The sequence below is a fragment of the Gouania willdenowi genome, chromosome 5, assembly GCF_900634775.1.
Source record: "Gouania willdenowi chromosome 5, fGouWil2.1, whole genome shotgun sequence".
Taxonomy (NCBI): domain Eukaryota; kingdom Metazoa; phylum Chordata; class Actinopteri; order Blenniiformes; family Gobiesocidae; genus Gouania; species Gouania willdenowi.
This window is the reverse complement of record NC_041048.1, coordinates 15523130-15545611: the sequence shown is the minus strand read 5'-3', so window position 1 is coordinate 15545611 and position 22482 is coordinate 15523130. Positions and strand designations below refer to the sequence as shown.

General features: G+C 37.9%; 1 protein-coding gene across 3 annotated transcripts in view; it reads right to left on the bottom strand.

Moving 5' to 3' along the window:
* cacna2d2a (calcium channel, voltage-dependent, alpha 2/delta subunit 2a) overlaps positions 1-22482 on the bottom strand; it is a 236788-nt gene that overhangs the window by 6426 nt on the left and 207880 nt on the right. Inside the window, exons 15-38 of one of the 3 annotated variants that reach the window (XM_028447747.1) lie at positions 19671-19760; positions 18958-19026; positions 17620-17694; positions 17457-17531; positions 17271-17342; positions 17095-17166; positions 16892-16953; positions 13914-13988; positions 11610-11626; positions 10433-10493; positions 9811-9908; positions 8217-8307; positions 8039-8101; positions 5642-5745; positions 5429-5527; positions 4584-4675; positions 4452-4499; positions 2999-3070; positions 2770-2922; positions 2628-2680; positions 1629-1684; positions 1348-1471; positions 935-1044; positions 631-713 (exon numbers count right to left, since the gene is read on the bottom strand). In XM_028447747.1, the coding sequence (XP_028303548.1) occupies positions 631-713; positions 935-1044; positions 1348-1471; positions 1629-1684; positions 2628-2680; positions 2770-2922; positions 2999-3070; positions 4452-4499; positions 4584-4675; positions 5429-5527; positions 5642-5745; positions 8039-8101; positions 8217-8307; positions 9811-9908; positions 10433-10493; positions 11610-11626; positions 13914-13988; positions 16892-16953; positions 17095-17166; positions 17271-17342; positions 17457-17531; positions 17620-17694; positions 18958-19026; positions 19671-19760 (1914 nt within the window). Of the gene's footprint in view, positions 1-630; positions 714-934; positions 1045-1347; positions 1472-1628; positions 1685-2627; positions 2681-2769; positions 2923-2998; positions 3071-4451; positions 4500-4583; positions 4676-5428; positions 5528-5641; positions 5746-8038; positions 8102-8216; positions 8308-9810; positions 9909-10432; positions 10494-11609; positions 11627-12798; positions 12805-13911; positions 13989-16891; positions 16954-17094; positions 17167-17270; positions 17343-17456; positions 17532-17619; positions 17695-18957; positions 19027-19670; positions 19761-22482 lie in introns of all 3 variants that reach the window. The other 2 variants (XM_028447746.1, XM_028447748.1) reach the window with 2 other exon arrangements.

Sequence of the window (22482 nt, the reverse complement as noted above, 5' to 3'; positions counted from 1 at the left end):
AAAAGCAGCTCAAAAGTTTTCCTAAAAAAATGTAATTCTTCCCTTCACACCCATGATGCATCTTGACTGGCGTTTTATTTATTGTGGAATACTTTTGTTGTTCATGTTTGTTTGTTCATGTTTGTTGTTCATGTTGTTCACACCAAACGCGAAACGCGTTTGGTGTGAACGCTTTGTTTACTTTTGGTGTTTTTCCTCTTTTTCATCTAAATACAAGGCATCTCCAATGCCTTTGGTGACCCACAGTTCTCCTGTTCTTGTCTCCCATGTTATTTGTGACTGTTCTTCCATGTTCTCTTTAGATCGGATGATACTGATTTTTTTTTTGTAAAGCACTTTGTGGTTTCTACCTGTGAAATGCACTCTATAAATAAATATTACGTGCTTACTTACTTAAATGGATGTGGAAAATGTTTGCAATTACAGTGTATTGCCCATGAAGTGGAAATACACACTGATATAAACTGTTCTTATAACAGCAATGACAATTGCCAGATGGATTCTATCATGTAATGGTTTGGTCTTCCTTCTACACTCTATGAAAACCAAGAGCTGAAGTGTATTATTCTTCGACAGTGACTATATATATAAAAAAAAAAAGGTACTTTGTTTGGTATCTGTAAATCTTACAGTGACGTTATTGTCGAAGCAGGTGGCGGGTCCTTTTCGATATCGTGCCACAGCCATTTCTTCACAGGGATCATCTTCTTTGACTGAATTTTTTTTTACACAATTAAGGAAATTTTTATTGGAGAGCTATTTTCATCCTTCCTGCTAGATTGTGACTCCCCTCTCAGCTGTGCAGCGAGGATCGTCCTTGAAATTAATCCATGACAGTCGTGTTGGAGTAGGTTCACTGGTGGAGGGATTAAATCTACAGATTACAGTGTGCCTTCTTGTGTGTCGTCGGGGGCCGTGACATGAAAAAGGATACACTCCTCCTCATCCTGAGAAAGCCTCTCGATCTCGCAGCTGTTGCATGGCAACTTTTCTGCCACCACGAACAACAAGTTGGTGTTGTTTATCCTCTTGGCATGAATCAGCCTGTAGAGAAAAGAGAGAGACAGCTCAGTCGACATCCACCCCCACCCCCCTTTCCTTGCTTTCATCACAGGCTCACTGCTAATGGATTAGTGAAACTCACGAGACAGGCCTATCAGGCTCATTTTTGCGATTTATATTACCATTTCATTTAGAGATGATGTGAGTTAATCATCAGACAAATTCATTAACTTGAAACTGAGGCGAATCTGTCTTTCAAACAGCGTTTCCACAGCATTAAGACGCTTCCTCGGGTTCTTGTGCACCCATATGTGTGTAATCATCTGTGTTGTCATGTCTACAGACCTGGAGCAGTTGCCACAGTCTTGCAGTATGTTGTAGGAGCTGCTGAGATTACTTAGGTAATACTGGGTCTGGATCATTACACAACTCCTCTCTTTGGAGTCGTATCCTTCGGCATCCACCTCATCTGCAGCGTCACCAGAGCCAAAGACATGCAGGACACATTCGTCACAGATTCACAGGATCAGATATAGAAACCTCTGCACTAACAGTCAATTATCTACAGTCAGTTCGTTTTTTTTAACACCCATTTGAGAGCAAAACTGTATCTTTATTAAACTCACCTGAGACGAACCAACTGTGGTAAGCCAGCCCATATATCACCTGCTGGAGCAAAGACCTGTGAAAACAAAGTGTTACTAACAGGCTTAATACAAAGTGATGAACATTAACTTTACACCTATCAGCTATAACATTATCAAACTTGATGATAACTCAGATTAATGGAAAGAAAATAATCGAAAATGCCATTATTACCTCAGCCATAGAGGTAAAAATTAATTTAACTGTCATTCATTTATTTATTTTTGTCTGTGAGGTTGATTATGTCAAAAGTACCAGTAAACCAGTAACATCATGTCTAGTGTGAGGGGCCGGTGGGAAATAAAATAGATTTTTATGGCAGCTGATATTTTTTATTAATCTGTTTTTTTTTCCTGATCCATGATCCTAGTGTTTTGACTGATTGCTAACACTAAACAGATACCAGTGTTAGTGTTAACAGTCAATTTTGTCCATTCAAAACTATTCATCATAAAACAGTGTTAAAAAAAATATATACTGTATATATTTATATATTTTTATCCAACAATTCTGTTCTAATACAACTTATTAATATGGTAAAATTACAGAACTCTCTTTTCTCTGTATTTACTGCTTTTAATGTATTGCACTGTTTTCATTATTTTGTTTTTATTGTAAAGTGTCCTTGGGTGGCCTGAAAGGCGCTTTTAAATAAAATGAATTATTAATATTATTATTACATGTTTCACCTTGACATCACTGAGACACCAAATGGGCATCTTTGCATGAACACCAACTTAAAATAACATGTCACTCATTCTCTGGCCACATACATAATGAACATGTTCCCAAAAATTCCCACCATTTAACAGTTGTGTTTGCAGAGATCATCATTATTAGTCACTTATTTTATTATATTAGCATACGTGGTATATCTGTGTTCTCCTAGTTATTTTCAATTTAGATAAAATGTACTTCCTTTCCTGGCTGTTCTATAACGCTGCCTAAAGTTTCCATGTTTTTCTTGAACTTTTTCTTACCATGCAGCTGCCGACGTCCACCAAGCCAGGTTTGCAAAATCTACAATAGTTGGCTGTCATAAGAGACGAATGAGTAAATCAGTGAGTACAGAATGATTATTCCACTCAATTGTCCAGTAGTTGTGTGAGTAATTCCTCATACCACAAACACTCCTCTTCGTGCAGCTCCAGCTTCACTGTTTGGCAGCCTTTCACACACAGACTGGTAATCATATGACTGCTTGCGGTTGTAGAAGGAGTTGTTATACAGCGCATGCATCAAGTATGGGTCAACGTCACTGAAAAACAGGCCGACCTGAGAGAACAAGGCGCTCTGGTCAGGTGTGAGATGAAATGCAAGTTAGCGTGAAAAAAGAAAAGAGCATTTTCACCTTGTTCCAGTCATCCTTCTGATTGGACATGATGAGAAAGCCCCCATCATCTATTAGATAGCAGAGAAGATCCTGCACACAGAGACAGAAATGGACTTTAAAATGACTTTGTGATGACACTATGTTGAGATAGAGTAGCTTGTCTTAAATAAAATATGTCTCTCTTGTTATTATTTAGCCTTAAACATGCTCTACTTTCAACCCTTTTAAACGTTGACAGGCAGCTTCTGGTAGTTACAATTTAATTCCAGCCTCAACAGTAACATTTACTCTTGATAGACCCAAGAAAGAATGAAAGGAGGGGAACCAGGCATGATCATCATCATCATCATCATCATGGAAGATTATATCTCTCGTTTGGTTTGGGAATGACTCAGGATGATGATCTTAATAGAAGAAGTTACTCTAAATCAGTGGTTCTCCAACTCTTCTGGCTCGAGTATCCTCTTTGTCTTACTTATGAATAAAAGTGCTCCCTTGATCTTACTAACACATTTTGCTCAGAAGTCAGTGAAAAAATAACTATGGAGCATAATGATGGAATAAATGAGTGATAAGACACATTTTAAAGAGTATAATTTTGTAAATAAAAGTGGAATGAAACAGTATTTTGTACTTCCTGAATATATATATTTTTTCTATAGTTTTTATCATTTCCGGTCACTCTCGCCTGGTGTGGGACTAAGACTGACCCTTTAATTTTCAGTTCATGTTCTAAGACCATTTCTATCATAATTTTGTGCGTTTTTTGGTGTCGTTTTGTGCATTTTTGGTGTCATTTTGTGTGTTTTTGGAGTCACTTTGTTGTTATTTGTGTGTTCTTTTTATGATTCAGTATGTTTTTCTTTGATTTTGTGTGTTTTTTATTGTTGTTTTTGTGTGTTCTTTTTATGATTCAGTATGTTTTTCTTTGATTTTGTGTGTTTTTTATTGTTGTTTTTGTGTGTTGCTGGTATTATTTATATTATTCTCTCAGTGTGTGCGTTTTTAGTGTCGTTTGGTTGTTTATTATGTCGTTGTGTATGTTTCTCTGTTATTTTTCTGTATTTTGTAGTGATCTTGTGAATTTTTCTCTCATTTAGTGTCTTTGATATCGTTTTGTGTGTTGCTGGTAATAGTAAGTATTTTTCTCTCTCATTGTGTGTGTTTTTTGTGTATTTTGTTGTTTGTTTTCTTTTTATTATTCAGTATATGTTTCCCTCATTTTGGTTGTTTTTGTTGTCTGTATGACTTAGCGTGATTAACATTTTTAACTAAAATACACATTATAAAACCCCATATTTTTAATGCTTTCATTTGTTAACTTTCCTCTCTCTCTCTCTCGCTCTCTCTCGTACCCCCTGTCGTGCCATCCCGTTCTCCCATTTGAGAAACACTGCTCTAAATGGGCGATAATGGGACTCTTAACCGTGTTAAGGTGGTTAGAACATTGACGTAAGCTGGTGATACTTACATCACTGTTGGCCTCGCAGTCCATTTCACAGCCTCTGTTTGGTCCACACTATCACAGACACATGCAGTTAGAAACATTACCACTGATTCTTTACGTATATGTTAGAATTCAGGATATAAAAATCCACTTTACGGTATTTGAGCCTTGACGGTTATCAGTGTGATTGCTGGCAAGGATCTTGAACTTATCTGTCCAGGCTTCCAGGTCTAGTTTGACACCAACAACTAAAGGTAAAAAAGTTTGCAATCAGAATAACAAAACAAAGAAAACACTACAGACCACTGCAGGGGTGGACTGAGACAAAAATGTAGCCCTGGCATTTTGTGTCCAGACCAGCCCACTACATTATCAGTGGACACCGTGTAGAAGCCGTTATTAAGTCAGTGATGCTCAACATGTGGCTCTTTATGTCTTAATTTTAATTATTATTCCCCCAGAAAACCTTAAAAGGGGGAACATTTTGAACCCCTTTTTACCTTTTTCCTTTGGCCATTTTGCAACTTTCTTTGTCCCATTTTTGCTACTTTTCAAAAAGTTCTGACACTTTTTTCAGTGACACTTTTTTTCTTTTTTCCCTACATTTTGCCTCTTTTTGTTCCACAGTTTTGCCCTTTTTCACTAATGTTTGCCACATTTTGCTCATTAAAGCTACCCTTTGCCACCTGGTTCCTCATTAGTAGCCCAATTTCTGGCCACTTATGGCCAATTGTAGTCACTTTACACTCTTTTCCTGCCACATTTTTGCCACTTTTGGACCATTTTCGGCCAATGGATACCATGTCTGTCTCCACTCGCTCTTAAAAAAAAAAACAAAAAAAAAAAACATAGCGGACTGGACCACCCCACATTGGGTCGACGGCCCGCCTGGACGATGCCCGGTATGCCAGATGGCCAGTCCACCCTTGGACCACTGTATTAGAAGCATTTTGTTTCCATTATTTTAAAATATAAACTTAGTTCTAATAAATGTAGCCAACCTGCTGGTTTGATGGTCTTCCCTCCAATTGTAATGTCTACGGCTGTGCTGACCAGAATACCTATGGTGTCGTTTTCTGGATTCAGCAACTCATCCCTCACTTGAAAGAGCAGAAAATGGAGCAAAAAGCCAGAAGGTGACATTAGAAAACAAAAAGAAACCATTACAAGGCCTTTCGTGTGTTATATAACCAAAGAGTGGAAGCATCAGTCACCAGTTCGATATGGTGCTCTGAAGATATAGCCCTTGTTGTCGAGGCTGCGGCGGTAATAGCTGGCATTAAACGGCTCTGGGTCTTCTTCCCAGGTTTCAGCAGCCCTAAGATTTAGGGAAGCAGATAACAGTTGTAAATTTATGGTGTACAAGTGTAGGAGTTGCTGTGCAGACAGATCTGACCACTGCACTTCAAAAGAAAACACAGGACCACTGAAAAAACAACCTTTTTAAATCCACTCCTTTTAAGTCATAAAAATGTCAATTTGAACATTTAACAGAGACTTCAACAGGATGTTTTAGGACACTCAAGACTTTTTTCACAGAGGAGGAATGTACTCTGGGATGACCAACTATGACCTTTGAACTTTAGTTTAATCCAGAGGAACAGAGAAGAATGCAAAGACAGGAAGGACTCATGTTTAAAATGGACTTTCTAAAATCTAATCCACAATGTTTACACCCTGTCTGGAAGGAAGATTAATATAATGTATTACAGTCATATTATATCTTTGTTTTAATAATGTACTCATAGCCTATTATAATCTGTCTTCTGTAAACACGTTTGAACCAGTTAATATCCTTTTAAGCAATGTTTAATAGTCTAAACAAGTATGTTTTATGAAAAGTGTGAATGTTGTTTCATCATTACAGGAATTGTCATGAAGATGTATTAGGATTCAACATGGAATTTGTATTGTGCTGTGTCATGCTGCACACACAAGCAACACATAAATCCTCTCAGAACATTCCACGTACTGAAATCCTCTGCTCAACACATTATGCTTAAGTCATTTTTGTCACTTTGATTTTTGCAAGATGATTCCAGTATCCAGCAACTCTTCTTACAATTTTGGGTGATTGTTTACGTTCCGTGGATCAGAGGCAACTGTTGGACTGTTTGAAACTGCAATCATTATCACAGAAGTTGCTATGACCTCCAGATCTGGATAGAGGACGGCGACCACACGAGTTTGTAGCCTCCATCTGCAACTATGCATCTCAGCGCATCTGCTATGAAGTCCCAGACCGACCATGGGTAACACATGCACAGCAGACGCTCCGGCTAAACGTAGCTCTGAAAATGATCATCCTCTGATAAACCTTTCCAAATTACTATTTCCAACTTCTCTTTTTTTGTTTACTTCATATTTTTTCCCATAATTTCATGATTACTGCACAACCAACATCTCATACACTATATTTACATACTCCTGTTTATGTATCAGAATATATACCAGTTTGCCATTAGTTCATTATTACTATTTGTCACATATGTATTATTAATGTATCCCGTTACAGTCTGCACTTGTATGTTATCAATAACTACCTTTGTAATAACATTTAAAGATTACACCTGGTTTCATTAGGACAGTGATCTGAGACACTTCTATCTCATGGTGGAACCTCTAATATTATTATTTTATTTCATATTATAATAGATAAATCCTTCTTATACAAGCTACTTGTACCCCTAGAGCAGTGGTTCCCAAACTTTTCACAGTCACGTGTCCCTTCAGACATTTAACCTGAAGCCATGTACCCCCTACTCCTGCACACTTAAAAAACATAATAATGACATTTCATATACAGTGTAACCCGACAGTGAATTTTACATACTGCATCCTGTTGAGGAATAATATATAAGAAATAGAATATTTGCATTTCCTGATGAAAATGCAAGTGAGGATGCAGATGCTGGCCTGCGTCGCACTGCATTAGCTAATCATTGGCATTAGCTAGCATTAGCAATTAGCAATAACCTAGCAATAGCATTAACCTAGCTTCATCATTAACATTAGCATAGCAATATGATTAGCCTAGCATTAATATTGACCTAGTATTAGCTTTAACCTAGCATTATTCTTAATCTAGCATTAGCATTAGCCTAGCATTAGCATTAACCTAGCATTAACATGAACTGCTCTATTTATATTCAAGTTTCCAATGTTGTCAGTGTTTTACATTTTTATTCACATACCCCCCGTGACAAGTTGCGTACCCCTGGGGGTACCCGTACCCCACTTTGGGAACATAAGCCCTAGAGTTTAAAACTCATTATCTAGCAGTGGTTCTCAAACTTTTTCTGTTGCACCCCCCTTTGAAGAATGAAACATTTTCACCCCCATCCCCCAATCCCAACAAAATGTGTCAAAATGTAACCTTTATCATAAAAGGTAAGAAACTGTGACTATTCTTCTTCATAACTCATAAAAATAACATAAAATGTACTAATTGGATAACTGTACTAATAACAATAACAATAAACAAAGCCAAATATATGTGTATAATATATATCGTACGGGGATTATCACACAACAGTTTTTTTAACCACTGACCGAGAAGAACAAAGTGAAATACATCACAGAAATTTCACACAGCTCAGGAGAGTACCTACTTGTTTGGAAATACTCGGGTTATACCTCCGTCCGTCGCAGCAAACACGGCCAGAAAACCGTACCTACGTGTCAGGAAGGTGAAAATGAAATCAGACATCAGATAAAGACAAAGAGCAACAAAAAAAAAAACAAAACTCAGAGACACAAATAAGAAAAACTGTTGGCTTGGTGACTCACGTATTTAAATCTTTATTTTTCCACACTTTCTCAACAAGTTGTCTGATGATGCCAGTGTCCAAGATCAGATTGTGAAGCAACAGATTGTCACCTAATAGCAAATAAATTATAAAACATTTCAGGGATAACCAGATATTTGTCAAATAAACTAATTTCACAGACTGCTGCACAGGGTTTAGCTTGTTAAAAAATAAAACTAATAGCTATGAGTAACAATAACTATATCATGTTTGAATTACAACAGATTCTATAAAAAGGACAACCGGCTGTACGGCGATCATATACAATTATCATATGAAGCTTGATGTTAAAATACATTTTTCACCAACAATGTGATGTTAAGACCTAGCTACATGCTACAACAAGCATGCTTGTAAATAAGGACAAAGCTCATGTAAAAACTTAAATCAGTCTGCCAACTAACTTTCAATGAATGCATGAACTAAATGAATTTGTGTCCCCTTCGTTCTTTGGTTATTTCATTTCAAAACCAAATGAAAAAATAGAAAAAACTGATTTTTTTTTTGTTTTAATAATTTAAAACCAGAAACAGGAAAACGAAAAAACCAAACCAGCAGCATTTTTCTGTTTTAAATTTAAATCTGCTTCTGTTTGTGTGATATTTGGATATTTACGGGGAAACTAGGACAAGAGCTTCATGTTTTAATCTCACCACACAAATAAAAAATGATCTTGTATCATGTTGTCCACCTCACACTGATGACAGGGGTGTCATTTGTGTGTCGATGATGTTTTGTTAAAAAGTTATTGATGCTGGAAGTCCGAATCTGTGAATATCTGCCAACTTTACTGAACAGTGTTATAGTCCAAATAGTATCCAGATAAACTGGTGACTGAGCGGACTTTTGCTTCCGGTCCGGACATAAAAAGAAGCAAAGCATAAGTCACATTACTGGTGAATTGAAAAGTTAGTAATACATAAATAATGCAAAACCAAAAATGGATGTTACGTAAAACATGCACATGATATGTGATTAAAGGAACCAGGGGTGGTGTAATGAATCTACTGGTGCTCCTCGTTTCTCATGATCAACTTCCGTGTGTTGATGGCTGCTGTTAGCGATATTTATAATGTGCGAAATACAATTTTTTACTGCCCTCAAAAAAGTTGTAATTGTTTTTGCAAAAGTGTCAATCTATTGTTCCTCACAGTCAATAGTCACCAGTTTATTTGGATACTATTTGGACTGTAACACCGCGAAACAACACATTTAACGTGAGCAGCTTTTTAGGAGCTAAAACATCCACACACTGAATGAAAACATAAGCAGGACCAGAAAACTAAATCCTAAACAGTCCTATTGTGTGAGGAAACCTGGTCCAGGACCTGGGGAGGGAAGCCAGGTGCAGCAGACTTCAGTTTCACTCTAATTTCCCAGTAAATATCCAACAATCACACAAAAAACAGAAAAACGCTGCTTATCTGATTTTTTTTTGTTTTCCTGTATTTCTGTTTTGGTTTTCATTCAGTAAAACAAAATTACCACACTGTTTATTTGTTATTTTGATTTGGTTTTAAAACGGAATAACCTAAGAACGAAGGGTACACGAATTCAAATTAAATGACGCTTACATTGTTTGGAGTCTGGAGTCACCTTCTCCATGAGAGCGATGAAGTTGAGCAGGAACTCTGTGTTGTTGTTGGACAGTTCCAGATCATTGCAGTACTCCCTGAGGAGCAGATACAACATATTAACCAGGTTTTCAAACATGTATTCTCATTCCCTCACTTGAATCTTAAACACACAATGAGAATCCCACTCATACAGCGCTTAATGCTATTGTGGGTTGCATGCATATCTTTAAGGTTGAGGAGCAGGACAGTGTGAATAATACAATGTGCATGCAACAATTCTGTCTTTTTGGTCCACAAAGTACAACAAAAAAATAATAAATGTACTTTTTAAAACCCTAACAATGCTTTTAACACATGCAGTACCACATTCTCAGCTCAGTTGTAGGTATAATATGACGGGTAAAGATGGGAACCCACGAAACCAATCATGAGGTGATGACAAGAACAGACCAAGCAACTCAACAGAGACAACTTTAACAAGTCATATGCAGAAAAACAGAGTGCAGTGGATTCAACACCAAAATGAACACAAACGGTGCGTAACAAAACAGCGTGATAGAGACGAGACCCTTAAAATGATCACCGTCAATGACAGCAAAGAGTTCACACACAGCGCTACCTGGGAGCAATGAACACATGTCCTTCAGACTCAAAACTGTTTGGCAGCAGTGATTCAAAATCTGCAACAGAAAGGGGAAGATTATGCGGGAAGCGCAGTGGGCGGAGCAGTGGGGCGTTGTGGGGTAAACAGCAGCTGCTCTTCAGAGGTGCAGGGAGGCAGAAGGTTATCATAGCAACACTGAGGTATCATGGGAACACTAGCGTTAGCCAATATGGTGCCTAAAATAAAACCTGATTCTTGATTGACCACTGCTTTGGTTTCACAAACACTCAGATCATTTGTTTCCTTTTTTTTTTTTTGTGGTTAATCCGCAAATGTTTTCTGATTGGTTGTGGTTTCAGTTTAACTTTCGAAGGTCTGAGAACTGACTTGATTGGACTTTTCTTTTTACCAGGAAGCAAGTTTTCAGACAGATCTCCCTCATGAGTGCTGTTTGATCAGGCAGGCATCAACATGGCCAACTATTGCAGGGGGTGGGGGTGGAGGTCCTGATGGAAGTGGTCACCCCTCAGACTGGCAAGGGAAAGGACTCAGAGAGACTTATAATAGGAGGATGTGCATCACATTGTGAAGGGCATGATGAAGGGCAACTTCCTTTATCACAGGCAAAATGAACAGAGCGTAAAACCCTTATTAATAAACAACTCTGTAATTAATTCAACATCTCATTATGTCCTAACCAGTAACCATGAACAGAGGAAGGATCTTTAAATCAGCCCGAAATAGAGTGCCCCGGTAGTTTTCCACCCACAATGCAATGCACGCCCAGGGTCGAGTTTACTCAGGGAGGCATCGGGTTGCCCCCCCATGGCAGCCTGAGGGGTGAGCGTAGAGGGAGACAAGCTGATGGAGACAGACGGAGGATGTGGGAGTCAGATGCTGTGTGGAGCAGCACCTTGACACCTGACAACATGGGAGAGCCTGAGTGGGCAAGACTTCAGCCTGGACTGTGGGGTCAGTCTGCAGGGGCTGTCAGCTATATAGCAACGGTTGAAGGGACTATAGCACATGTGGATGGAAACAAAGCTGGAGCTACATAAATAAACAGAGAAGTAGCTTCTATCTCTCTATCCTGATACTATTGCTCTTTACTATCAACTAACCATGTCAATATCAACTATAAGCATCAGCTATGGTAGTTATTGGTCAGTGTTTGTCTTTGATAAGAACAGACTTACTGTATATTTGATGCTGTTCAAATAAGACAGAAATAAAAGCAAATAAATTCAACTCAAGATAGAATGATCACAAAACAGAACCTCCCCCAAGTGCCAAATATCTTCTTTGCCAGATATTAGCTGTTATCTGGATAAGCTTTGCTGATCATGGTGCCATGATCAGCATCACTTAAGGCTTTGAAGAAATTTGTATATCTATTTTTTTGAAACATTACAATGAAATGCGCAATCCAGATCCAATACGGATTAAACTCGGTTGCATAATTGAAGAACCAAATCGATTAGTCAATTTCCGAACCAAGATATACATTTTTGATATTTCATTAATGATGAGGGAAAGGGATATTTTTCAATGATCCACAATCAGTATGTTGATCTGGATCCCCTCCAAAATTTCATGGAATCTTCCATGACTTAAGGTCTATCTTAAGTAGGTTAAGAATTTGTCAAAATCTGTTGAGTCATTTTTGACGTAATCCTGCTAACAATCAAACAAAATAAAGGCCGGTGATAATACAACCTCCTAGGCGAGGGTAAATACCTTGATTTGTTTCCGTGTAAAAACAGGAACAGACATAAAACATCCTTAGATAATAAAGTTAACATGTCTATATAAATAACTATAATAATTTCTGAGCTACACATTATGGCACTTAGAGTATGTAATATGTCCAATATCTTATTGTAGCAGAAAGACACACTTAAACCAATCTGTAAGCAAATGCCATCTCTCAGAAAGATAATGAAAACAAACAGGTAAGGAAGGTGAAACAAAGAGAATAATGTTTCAGGAAGATGAGAAGTACAGAAGAGAAAGTGAAAGTTTGGTCTTATCTCTAATACACAATACACCTGTACACAGAACATTAACATCTGGTTTTCTGTTGGGTTTTTTAAAGCCCCTAAAAGGATTAATGGGTGGATTGGGACCAGAGGTGAACGTGGCAGAGCTGCAGCAAAGGGGGTGGATAGAAAGATAGGTGTAAATTTAGGAAGAGGAGGCAAAAGGGAGGAAAACCCTGAAGGTAACACGGGCAGGAACAAAGACAAGCAGGCTGGGAGAGGGTGTGGGACAGGACAGGGGTCAGCAGGAGAAGGAGGAGGAGGAGGTGTGGAAAGGGGGAGTAAGCGGTAAGGATTCAGAAGTAGAAGTAGGAAACGTGGACCGATATGGAGTATACTTGCCCTTGGCTGTGTGGATCCATCAGAGAAGGAGACAGCAAGAAAAAGAAACAGGGGATTGGGTAGGAGGGGGGAAGGGGGGGGTCACAGACAATATTTTATTCAATTACTGTTTGAATAAAAATATTGTTTTCTTAAAAAGAAAGAAACCAATCCCAGTCAAACTAGACACAGGAGAAAACAAAGGCGTAAACATCCTTTTTGCAAGAGCAAAGGAGGAAACAGAAAACTGACAAAAGAAAGAGAATCGGACCCCTTAGAAATGCAAAACAAGAAGAACAACAAAAAACCCCCAAAACAAACAATGCCTAGTAAAAATGAAAAAAAAAAAAAAAAAAAAAATCCAACTATAATTAAAAACCAGGAAAATAAAAGTGTAAACAGGAAAAAGTGGGTAAAAAAAGGGTTTGGACAAAGAAAGAATGAAAGAGACAACGGGTGTCCTTATTCAGACCCACAGAAAACTCAAACTCCCACAGTTGGTAACTGGTGTTCCAGTCTGTGTGGGAGTTTATCTGTCGAATGATTCTAAAGCTGAGAAACGTCTCACACAATCCAACACAAAAAAAAGAGAAAACATACAGTTATAATTAAAGCAACAATAAAACCCCCCAAATAATAAAAATCAACATAAATAGTGAAAAGCATGCGTGTTTTCACAGTTTTCACTTCCAAAACAGATGCTTCAGAATCATTACTTAGCGAAGAAGAGGCGAGAGCATTTGGCAAAAAAAAATAATAGCACAAAGGTCACCATTATTTTCACCTGGATAAACACAGTAAAACCACAGCTTTCACCTTTCTGTCTTTTCAGTTTTTTTTTTCTTCAGACGGTGTGAAGAAAAAACTATTTTACAGCACAGCATGAAGACAGGAGGGAGCAGGGCAGAGGAGGATCCGGGGGGACTCGGATATGATCCTGCCTATCATAGAGCAGAGGAAGGCGGGAAAAGGGGGAGAGGAAGGGGGGGGGGGGGCGGCTAGACTGGCAGCTTTGATCGCAAAAATAACCCTGTGATGACGTTGGAAACCCGAGACTCACTCAAAGTGTGTGACGTCATTTTAGAGAGAGAGAAAGAGAGAAAAGGGATCCTGGGTGTTCGTCAGAGTACTTACACCGCACCTGAAGGATCTGGTCACTTAGGTTGGCCTTGATGTGGTTCTCACTATATGTGGGGAGTACCAACCCTAGACTGAGATAAAGCAGATGCAAAAATATTACACACATCATTCAAACACACTTTACAAAGGTTCCTTCCCACTTAACCTTTCTCCTTAGTCATTGAAATTATTACTTACAGTTACATTCAAACAGGTCTCTACTATACTCTAAACCAGTGGTTCTCAACTGGTCTCATCCTAGGACCCACAGTTATCCACGGCCATTAAATCGCGACCCACGTTTTTTAAAAATAGCTGTTAAAAACACACATTCACTTTTTTAAAACATAAATCTATATATTTTCCTGTGCAACATGCACTTCACAGCATGCCTATCAAAAGAAAAGTTTCTTTCAAAATAAAAGACAAATCTAACATGAGAGACTTTAGTATTCATCTATTTTTGACCAACCGTTTGCAACCCCCTCAGTACAGGTCCGCGACCCACTTTTGGGTCCCGACCCACCAGTTGGGAATCAATGCCCTAAACCACACGTGTCAAACTCAAGGCCTGGTGGCCAAATCCGGCCCTTTGGAGCATTGGGCCCACAGGAGAAAGTGAAAATGAGCGAGAAAACATGAATCATTGTGTGAATGACAATCAACAATAATTGCAGGAGCTCACAGTTTTCCCAGTGCTTATATCAGATGACTGCAGTCATTTTTAATGTTAAACTGTTGAAAAAAACCAAAAAACAAAACAACTAAATTATTACAAAATCCTTCATTTTTCCTCAAATTATGATGTAATATTTCCCTTTATTAAAGAGAAATTGGTCACAAAACCTTGGAAATTTAAAGTCTGATATCTATCACTTATTGCTTGAATATAGTCGGTTTCTTACATATTTAGTAGATTAGGTATACGTAGAAGTGCAAACTAGGACGTAATAATGTTGAAAGCACTTGTTCTCTGGCATAAAATCACTAGCCCTGTATAAGTTCAAGTTGAAGAGAAAAAAATAAAATAATCTTGTCCTTTAGAGGAATCCTCCACAATACCTTTAAAGTAATAAAACCCCAGGTGAAGTGGTGCTGGGTTTTAGTTACTCTTTTATCAGATGTGCACAAATGACTATGGGAGTTAAATAATTGACAAAATGTGCAGAGAGAGTGTGCTATGAACCATAAAAGCACCAAACATGTCGCCAGCAGCAATAATGAGAAAACACAAATCACAGGTTTGTAGGACAACAGCGTATCATAAACCACAATCTGCGAAGGGACGCCTCGAGGAAATGTCATTACAATGCAATGTCAAATGGTTTAAGATGAACAGACAATGCAATTAATCTGTGGTTAGAGTAAAGTAGAGGTTTTTTTAGTAGAGGGCAGGGGTGGACTGGGACAGACCTGCCCACTACATTATCAGCGTAGAAGCCATTATTAAGTCAGTTACTGTATGCTCAACATGTGGCTCTTAATGTCTTAATTTGAATTATTATTACCCCAGAAAACCTTAATACATTTTAACCCCTTTTTACATATTTCCTTTGGCCACTTTGCAACTTCCTTTGTCCCATTTTTGCCCCTTTTCAAAACTTTCTGATACTTTTTTCAGACTCTAGCTTCCTTTTGCAATAAATACCTCATTTTACTTTTATTTGTCAATTTTTGCAAGTTTATTCTGACACCTTTATCCAATTTTTGTCCTTTCTTGAATTTTTTTGCCACTTTTCATCCAAATAAGCGAACCTTTGCCTAATAAATACCACTTGTTTTCTTTTCCCCCTACATTTTGCCTCTTTTTGTTCCACATTTTTACCCCTTTTCACTACTTTTTTGCCACACTTTGCCATTTTTCATTGTTTTCACCTGGTTCCTCTTCATTTGCCCATTTTTTGGCCACTCTGGATTGCTTTTGGCAACTTGTCACTTTATATTCTTTTCTTGCCACATTTTTTGCCACTTTTGGACCATTTTTGGTCACCTGTTACCATGTCTGCCTCCACTTGCTTTTCAAAACGTAGCGAACCGGACCGGCCCATTTTGGGTCAACAGCCCAGCAGGACGTTGCCCAGTATGCCAGACGGCCAGTCCACCCCTGGTAGAGGGTAAAATGTTTTATTTTTATTTCAGTGATACATGCTGTCTGTTTTAGCTGTGTGAACTATTTACACTGCTGGTGGACGGAACCAGTTAATAATTGTGAGATTTGTAGACGTAGTAGACGTAGTAGTAGTAGTTTATTCGGTCACTTAATTCCATTAAACATTAAACAAACATTTCCATTATTTCATGTACAGCACAAACCGAAAGGGTTTAGGCTGAAGTTAATGCTTATTATGCCAAACCTTGTTTACAGACTTAAGATTTATAATAAACAATTTCAAGTGTCCAACAGAAGAGAAATACAAATGTATTTAGAATCGTTATTTTAACATACATTTCAATATTCCAATATATATATATATATATATATATATATATATATATATATATATATATATATATTTTTTGTTATATGTTATTTTATTTTTAAACTAAATCATGTCATCATTGAATTCATTTCATCCGTTACGGATCTATTAAAGTCTTTTCATTAGTTGCTTACTTTATTCATCCTGAGCTTGTATATGTTTGAACTCTAGTAGATTTATACATCTTTTTGAAAGCTCTGACTGTTTCGGACTGTTTTAATTGATCTTTCAAGTCGTTCCACAGATTAACACCTCTTACAGAAATACATCGACTTTTTTTTAATTTGTTCTAGCTTTTACTTTTTTTGAAAATGCCACTTTCTCTGAGGTTATACTGACTTTTCCTGTGTTCAAAAAGCTCCTTATACACTATTACTAATGTGTTCAGGGTCAACAAGATCATGGGTTTTCAATAGATTTAGCTCTGCAAAAATAGGGTTTGTTGGTTGAGCCTGAATGGCTGAAAACAGCCTCTGCCTTTATTTGCCCTGAGATGACGCAGGTTTCAGACCTACCTGTAGTCTGTGCCATCCACAGGCGTCCATGTGTACGTGCGCAGGGCCTCATCAATGTACCTCTGTTGGTGACAACAAAGACGCAGAAAAATTAGACAGAGGTAGCAGCAGCCACGGAAACTAAACAGATTGACATTCATTCAAACACACTCAGGAAGGTGCGACAGCGCATCGTGATTGACTCTCATACTTTGATGACTTGCCTCATCAACTGACTTAATGAGTGTTTTGATTTTCCTTTGCCCTGATTTGCCATCAATCATCTGTTGACGGATCTGAAAAAGAGAGAGAGAGAGAGAGAGAGAGAGAGAGCGGGGTGGTGGAGTTAGAATGCTTATTGAAGATGACAGATGGCCGTGGTGGCGTTTCAACTTTTCACCTCCTCCTTATTGGTATCTTCCAGTTCTGCATCCAGAAAGTCCAGAGTGACGGGTTCTCTGAAGTTAATGATCTGAACACGGACAGAAAAAAGTGGAGAACATATGGGGAGGGGCAACATCAGTCACGAAAGAAATCAGAGACAGGTTGTTTAAAGATGCAAAGCAGCGCTCCACGTAAAGCCTACCTTTGGTCTGAGGTTGGGATGCAGTAACACATAACCATTAGGATCAATAGCGAAGGTGTAGCCGTTTGCTCCAAGCTGCACGGGACAAGATTGATGGAGGAAAATATTCAATACATAGTTGGAATTATGTGTAGTAAAGAGTGCTGCTGATTGCCATGCTCACTCTGTATGTCGGGGTCTTCTTTTTTACTTCACTAATTGCAATATCAACCCCCATGACACCGAGAATGAGTTGGTTCTGTGTGAAGAGAGCAAACATTAGATTCGATGCAGCAGCAAAAATCTCTGATTAGTTGATACCAGAGTTGGGCTGGGGTCAATTATAATTGTCATCGCCTAATTCATAATGAATTACAATTATGGCATAATTATATTATAATTGTAATTTAAAAAAATGTGTTGCTGTCGTAATCATAATTTAAATTGTAATTCAGTTTATATAATGGACTTTGTAATTGTAATTGTCATGAAAATTCTATAAAAACTGTCAATTTTAATTGACGCAAAACTGTGGAACCATGTTACAGTTCTCTGTACAGTTCTACACATACAGTATGTAGCTAACAATTTATTTAAATATGTTTCAAATCAAGCTTTCCCACATTTTACCATTTAAGAAAAAATATAAATTGAGGGGTATAGTACCACAGACAAAGCTCTGATGTCCACACCAAAAATATTGAAACCTATATTTTTATTGATTAGGAATACTAGCAAGGTAACCAATAGATAGGAAACGAATTAGATGATAGATATTTGTTTTTAAAATATTTTACAGCTGATTTACAGAAACGGAATTGTGATTAATTGTAATTGTAATTGACTTTCTGAGGATAAAAAAATATTGTAATTTAAATGTAATATGTATATATTTATATTTATCGTATTTATCCTTTATTTATCCCTCATCCTTTATATTAATCATTATCATTATTATTGTTGCTGGCTTGTTTTTTGTTTCGTGCACCGACTACCAAGTCAAATTCCTTGTGCTGTCCTAAAAACTGTACTTGGCCAATAAAACATTTCTGATTTCTGATTCTGATTTCTAATTGGAAAAAATTTGGGTCACTCTCATCGTAATCAAATTGTAAATGAACATAGATAATTGAAAACTTAATGCTAACTGAAAAATGTAATTGACCCCCACCCTGGCTGATGCTTTCTTTCTGAAAGTCCATCTTATCCCACGTCACTTTGCTGCAACATCATTGCTTTAAATGTGCTCATTAGGCTTTGAGTTAAAGCTTTATTTATATGATACTCTTTGGTAGTTCATTGGTAAAGATTAGGTGCAATGTGAGTTTCCACCTTAGGGGGGAGATGTTGCACTCCTCTAGCAACCCTTTTTTTTTTAACAAGACACAAGTAATCTATAGCTATATAACAATGTAAATATTTTTGATAAACCAACATAAGTAAAGGACTATCTAGCTGAACACATAATATAAAAGTATTGTGACTGCTAGTAATTTGGAGAATGTGATAATGCAGCCTTTACCTGAGAACTTCCACTATCAACTGTAAGGTTGAACACGGGCATTGTCCCGGTGATGACCAGACCAAGACCCTAATGAAACACACCAGGAAATTAATCAAATATGTTTCTATCTATACAGAAGCAATGAAAACACATCAAAATCTGAAAGGAAAACATAAATGTCTTTGAGTTATCATGGCCTTATATGGAACAACTAATAGGGATACAGCTGTTTTTATCCCAAGCAGAAACATGTCAACAAAGAGAAAGTAGCCCACTGATATGTCCTTAATAATGTGAAACTTGAATAATAACGCTCAAACACAATGAAATGTGCTCCAGTTTCAAAAAGTAAAAACTATTTCAGTGAGACAATCTCAAAAAGCTCTGCACGAAAAGGGCACAGATGGGAATGTTTTTGTTGTTCAGTGACAAACGGATTATCTGCTTCTCTTTGAGATAGAGAAACTGGTTCTCCTTGTAGAAAATCTCATACTGGCTGCCTTTTTGCCAATCAGCCATCCCCATTATACTATACTGTATATGTGTGTGTGTATAAAATATATTTAACAAAATAATACTAATATTTGTATCGCAAAAGATTAAGTGCAAGGAAAAATGACATTGGTACAACCCCTGATTATTATAGTAAACAATCATTTCTACTGGTCCATATGCACATGTTAAGCTGTCCTAAGGAAATAACAATAGTGTGTTTAAAAATTCTTCCTTACCAGAGCATCCTGGTAGACATTCGTCCATTGCACCTGCTTGGCTTTGGAGCCAGCCAGAACCATTGGACGACCCAGGACATCAAGGTACTCCTGAAGCAATAAAGCACACATTGAGAACTACAGCCAACCACCGTACTCCATTATCCTCTAAAAGATGACAGATATTTAGTACTGGTCATGTACTGGTGGTGAAGCAAAAAGCTGGAGAAGCCCTCAAACATTCATCTGACATAAAACTGTCAGACTCTGACCAGCCTCGTCTCTAGCTGCCCCCCACCCCCCTCCCCACATAAAGCAGTGGGCCAACCAGCAGCAGAATGGTGGCCCCTGCGGCGCCGTGAAGCCTCCAGTCCTGAGCCACTACGGGCCATTTTTCATCATTATGAAGGAGCTATTAAAAACACATTAAGAGTGTCAATTGCACAACGTGAACGCACTGCATTTCCCCCGAAGGCTCCACTGTCAACGGTGGCATAGTGAGAACGTTTCACCGGGGTTGTGAATGAAGGTGGAAGGTTAAATCCACAAAGAATAATTCATGTTTACCATTTGCAGTCACCACACACTGGAAATACATCTTTATTTTTGTTGTTGTCATTTTGAATATTCTATAGAATTTTAAAAAGTGGAGCTTAGAATAAAAAAGGAACCAAATCGAGAAAATAATAATAACAAAAGAAAAAAAAAGTACCAGTGATGTGTCACTTATTGATGTATAATGATCTTTTCTGTCATTTATATTTAAACGAGGAAGCAGATAATGATACACAAACGTAAAAACGTAGGATCAGAAAAAAAAAACAAAACACAAGTCTGCAGTGATTAAATATTGATTTAAAAACATTAGTTCCTGTTACGCAATCACAATTTTCCATACAGTTATCCGTAAAAAAAGGCAGCTATTACTACAAATGCCTGAGCCTTTGCTGCCACGCCTTCTAAATACACAAAGCAGGTCCCCTGTATAAGCACAAAGCATTTCTGAATTACTCTTGTGATTGTTGGTTTTCCATCGTCTCAACTGTGGGTTCATGACAGGCATAGCCCATTCTATTATTAGCTCCATAAAAGTCTCGCATACTGCGCCACAGGGAGATATTCCATCAGGACAGTGACAGCGGGACCTTTTCACGGGATAGAGTGGGAAATTTTCTGCTTGGTGAAAACAATCTTGGAAGCTGAAAAAGGCAGCTCCCACAGAGAGGTGGTTCAAAGGAGACGGAGCTTTGTAGACCAAACCACATGGTCACGCTATCATCTCCTTAATGAACTAACAACAGTATTGAGGGTTGAGATGAATTAATACCAAGGAGCCTTTACCAACACATACTAACACACATGCCGGGCCTGTGAACGTAACTAGGGGTTCAAAGCAAAGCAGTAAAAAATACAAAATGTCGTCAATAACCATCAGTGAGTCGTTATTTCCTGATTGGAGTGATCACTGTGTTTGAACACATCAGAGTGTGCCAGTGAAAGGTCACAGTACAGTTAAATAACACAAAGCCCAGTGTGCTGCTGAGGTCTACACAGAGCTGGAGTCACCCACCTTTAGAAAACCCATTATAGTAAGTGGCTGTTCTCTGAGTATAAATATGCCAGAGTTAATGAAACAGCTGACAGTCTATTCAGGATCCTAATCGCTCACCATGGCTAGGAGGTAGAGGCTATAGGGAAGTGAGAACGTAGCAAGTGGAGTGTGAAGTAGCCTCAGCATTGCACCTTCACCCTCACTGTATGACTGAGACCATTTCAACACCCATTGGACTCTTGTAAACCGTGAAGCTTTGACCAAATTGGGCCTAAAGTGCTAAAATGTGAGCTTGAGTTCAACAAAAACCACAGGTATGGATGTGAGAGTCATTATAACTATGACTCTATTCACATAAACACAGTAATGGTATGACATTCAACACTCTGAGCAAAGGTCACTCATTACCTCGCCAAGGAGTTCATATATTTACCCGTGTTTTATTTATTTGTTTGTCTGTTAGCAGGATTGTGTCAAAAGTACTTAACAGAGTTTGACAAAAATCAACCAAAGATAGACCTTATGCCATGAAAGATTTTGGAAGGGATTCAGATCAATATACTTGATTCTGGATCAGTTTCAAAAATCAAAAAATCATTCTGTCATCATTTCAAAAATTTACATCTCGATTGTAATTGACTGATATTTAGGAAATTTGACTCAGTTGTGTTGGGTTGATTATTTCTGATATAGCGCATTTCATTGCAATTCTTTGGAAAAAAATGGTAATAAGGCAAGGCAAATTTCTTTGTATAGCCCATTTCATACACAAGGCAACTCAATGTGCTTTACATGATCAAAAAGTGCAACAGAAAACAATTCTACAAGACCTAGAAGCAGTACGGCTCTGTACTAAAAAAGAAAAGCCTGTGGAAAGAAGTAAACAAACAACAACAATGGCGGCAGCAAGTCAGGCACGCAGGAGGGAGCAGGAGTTGCTATGTTTGTGGTTATTGGCTGCTCTTACAGTGTGACATGACCTGAAATCTTATTCCATGACACCGCAAGGTTGAGTACACTATTTCCATTGATTTTTTAAAATATTTTTTAATAAAAAACAAACAGCACAGCACACTACTAAGAAAAAACTAAGAAACAAGCAAAGTCAATAAACAAATAAAGCAATAAAACAAACAAGCATCATGTTACAAACACTGCTATATGGGAGTTCTTTGGATGTGTTTTGAGTGCCTCTACAGCACTTGAAATTGCACCTCAGTCTTCCTTCAATGGCGTGCATTTTGAAATGAGCGAGCACTGCGACTTTCACTTCCTCTGACT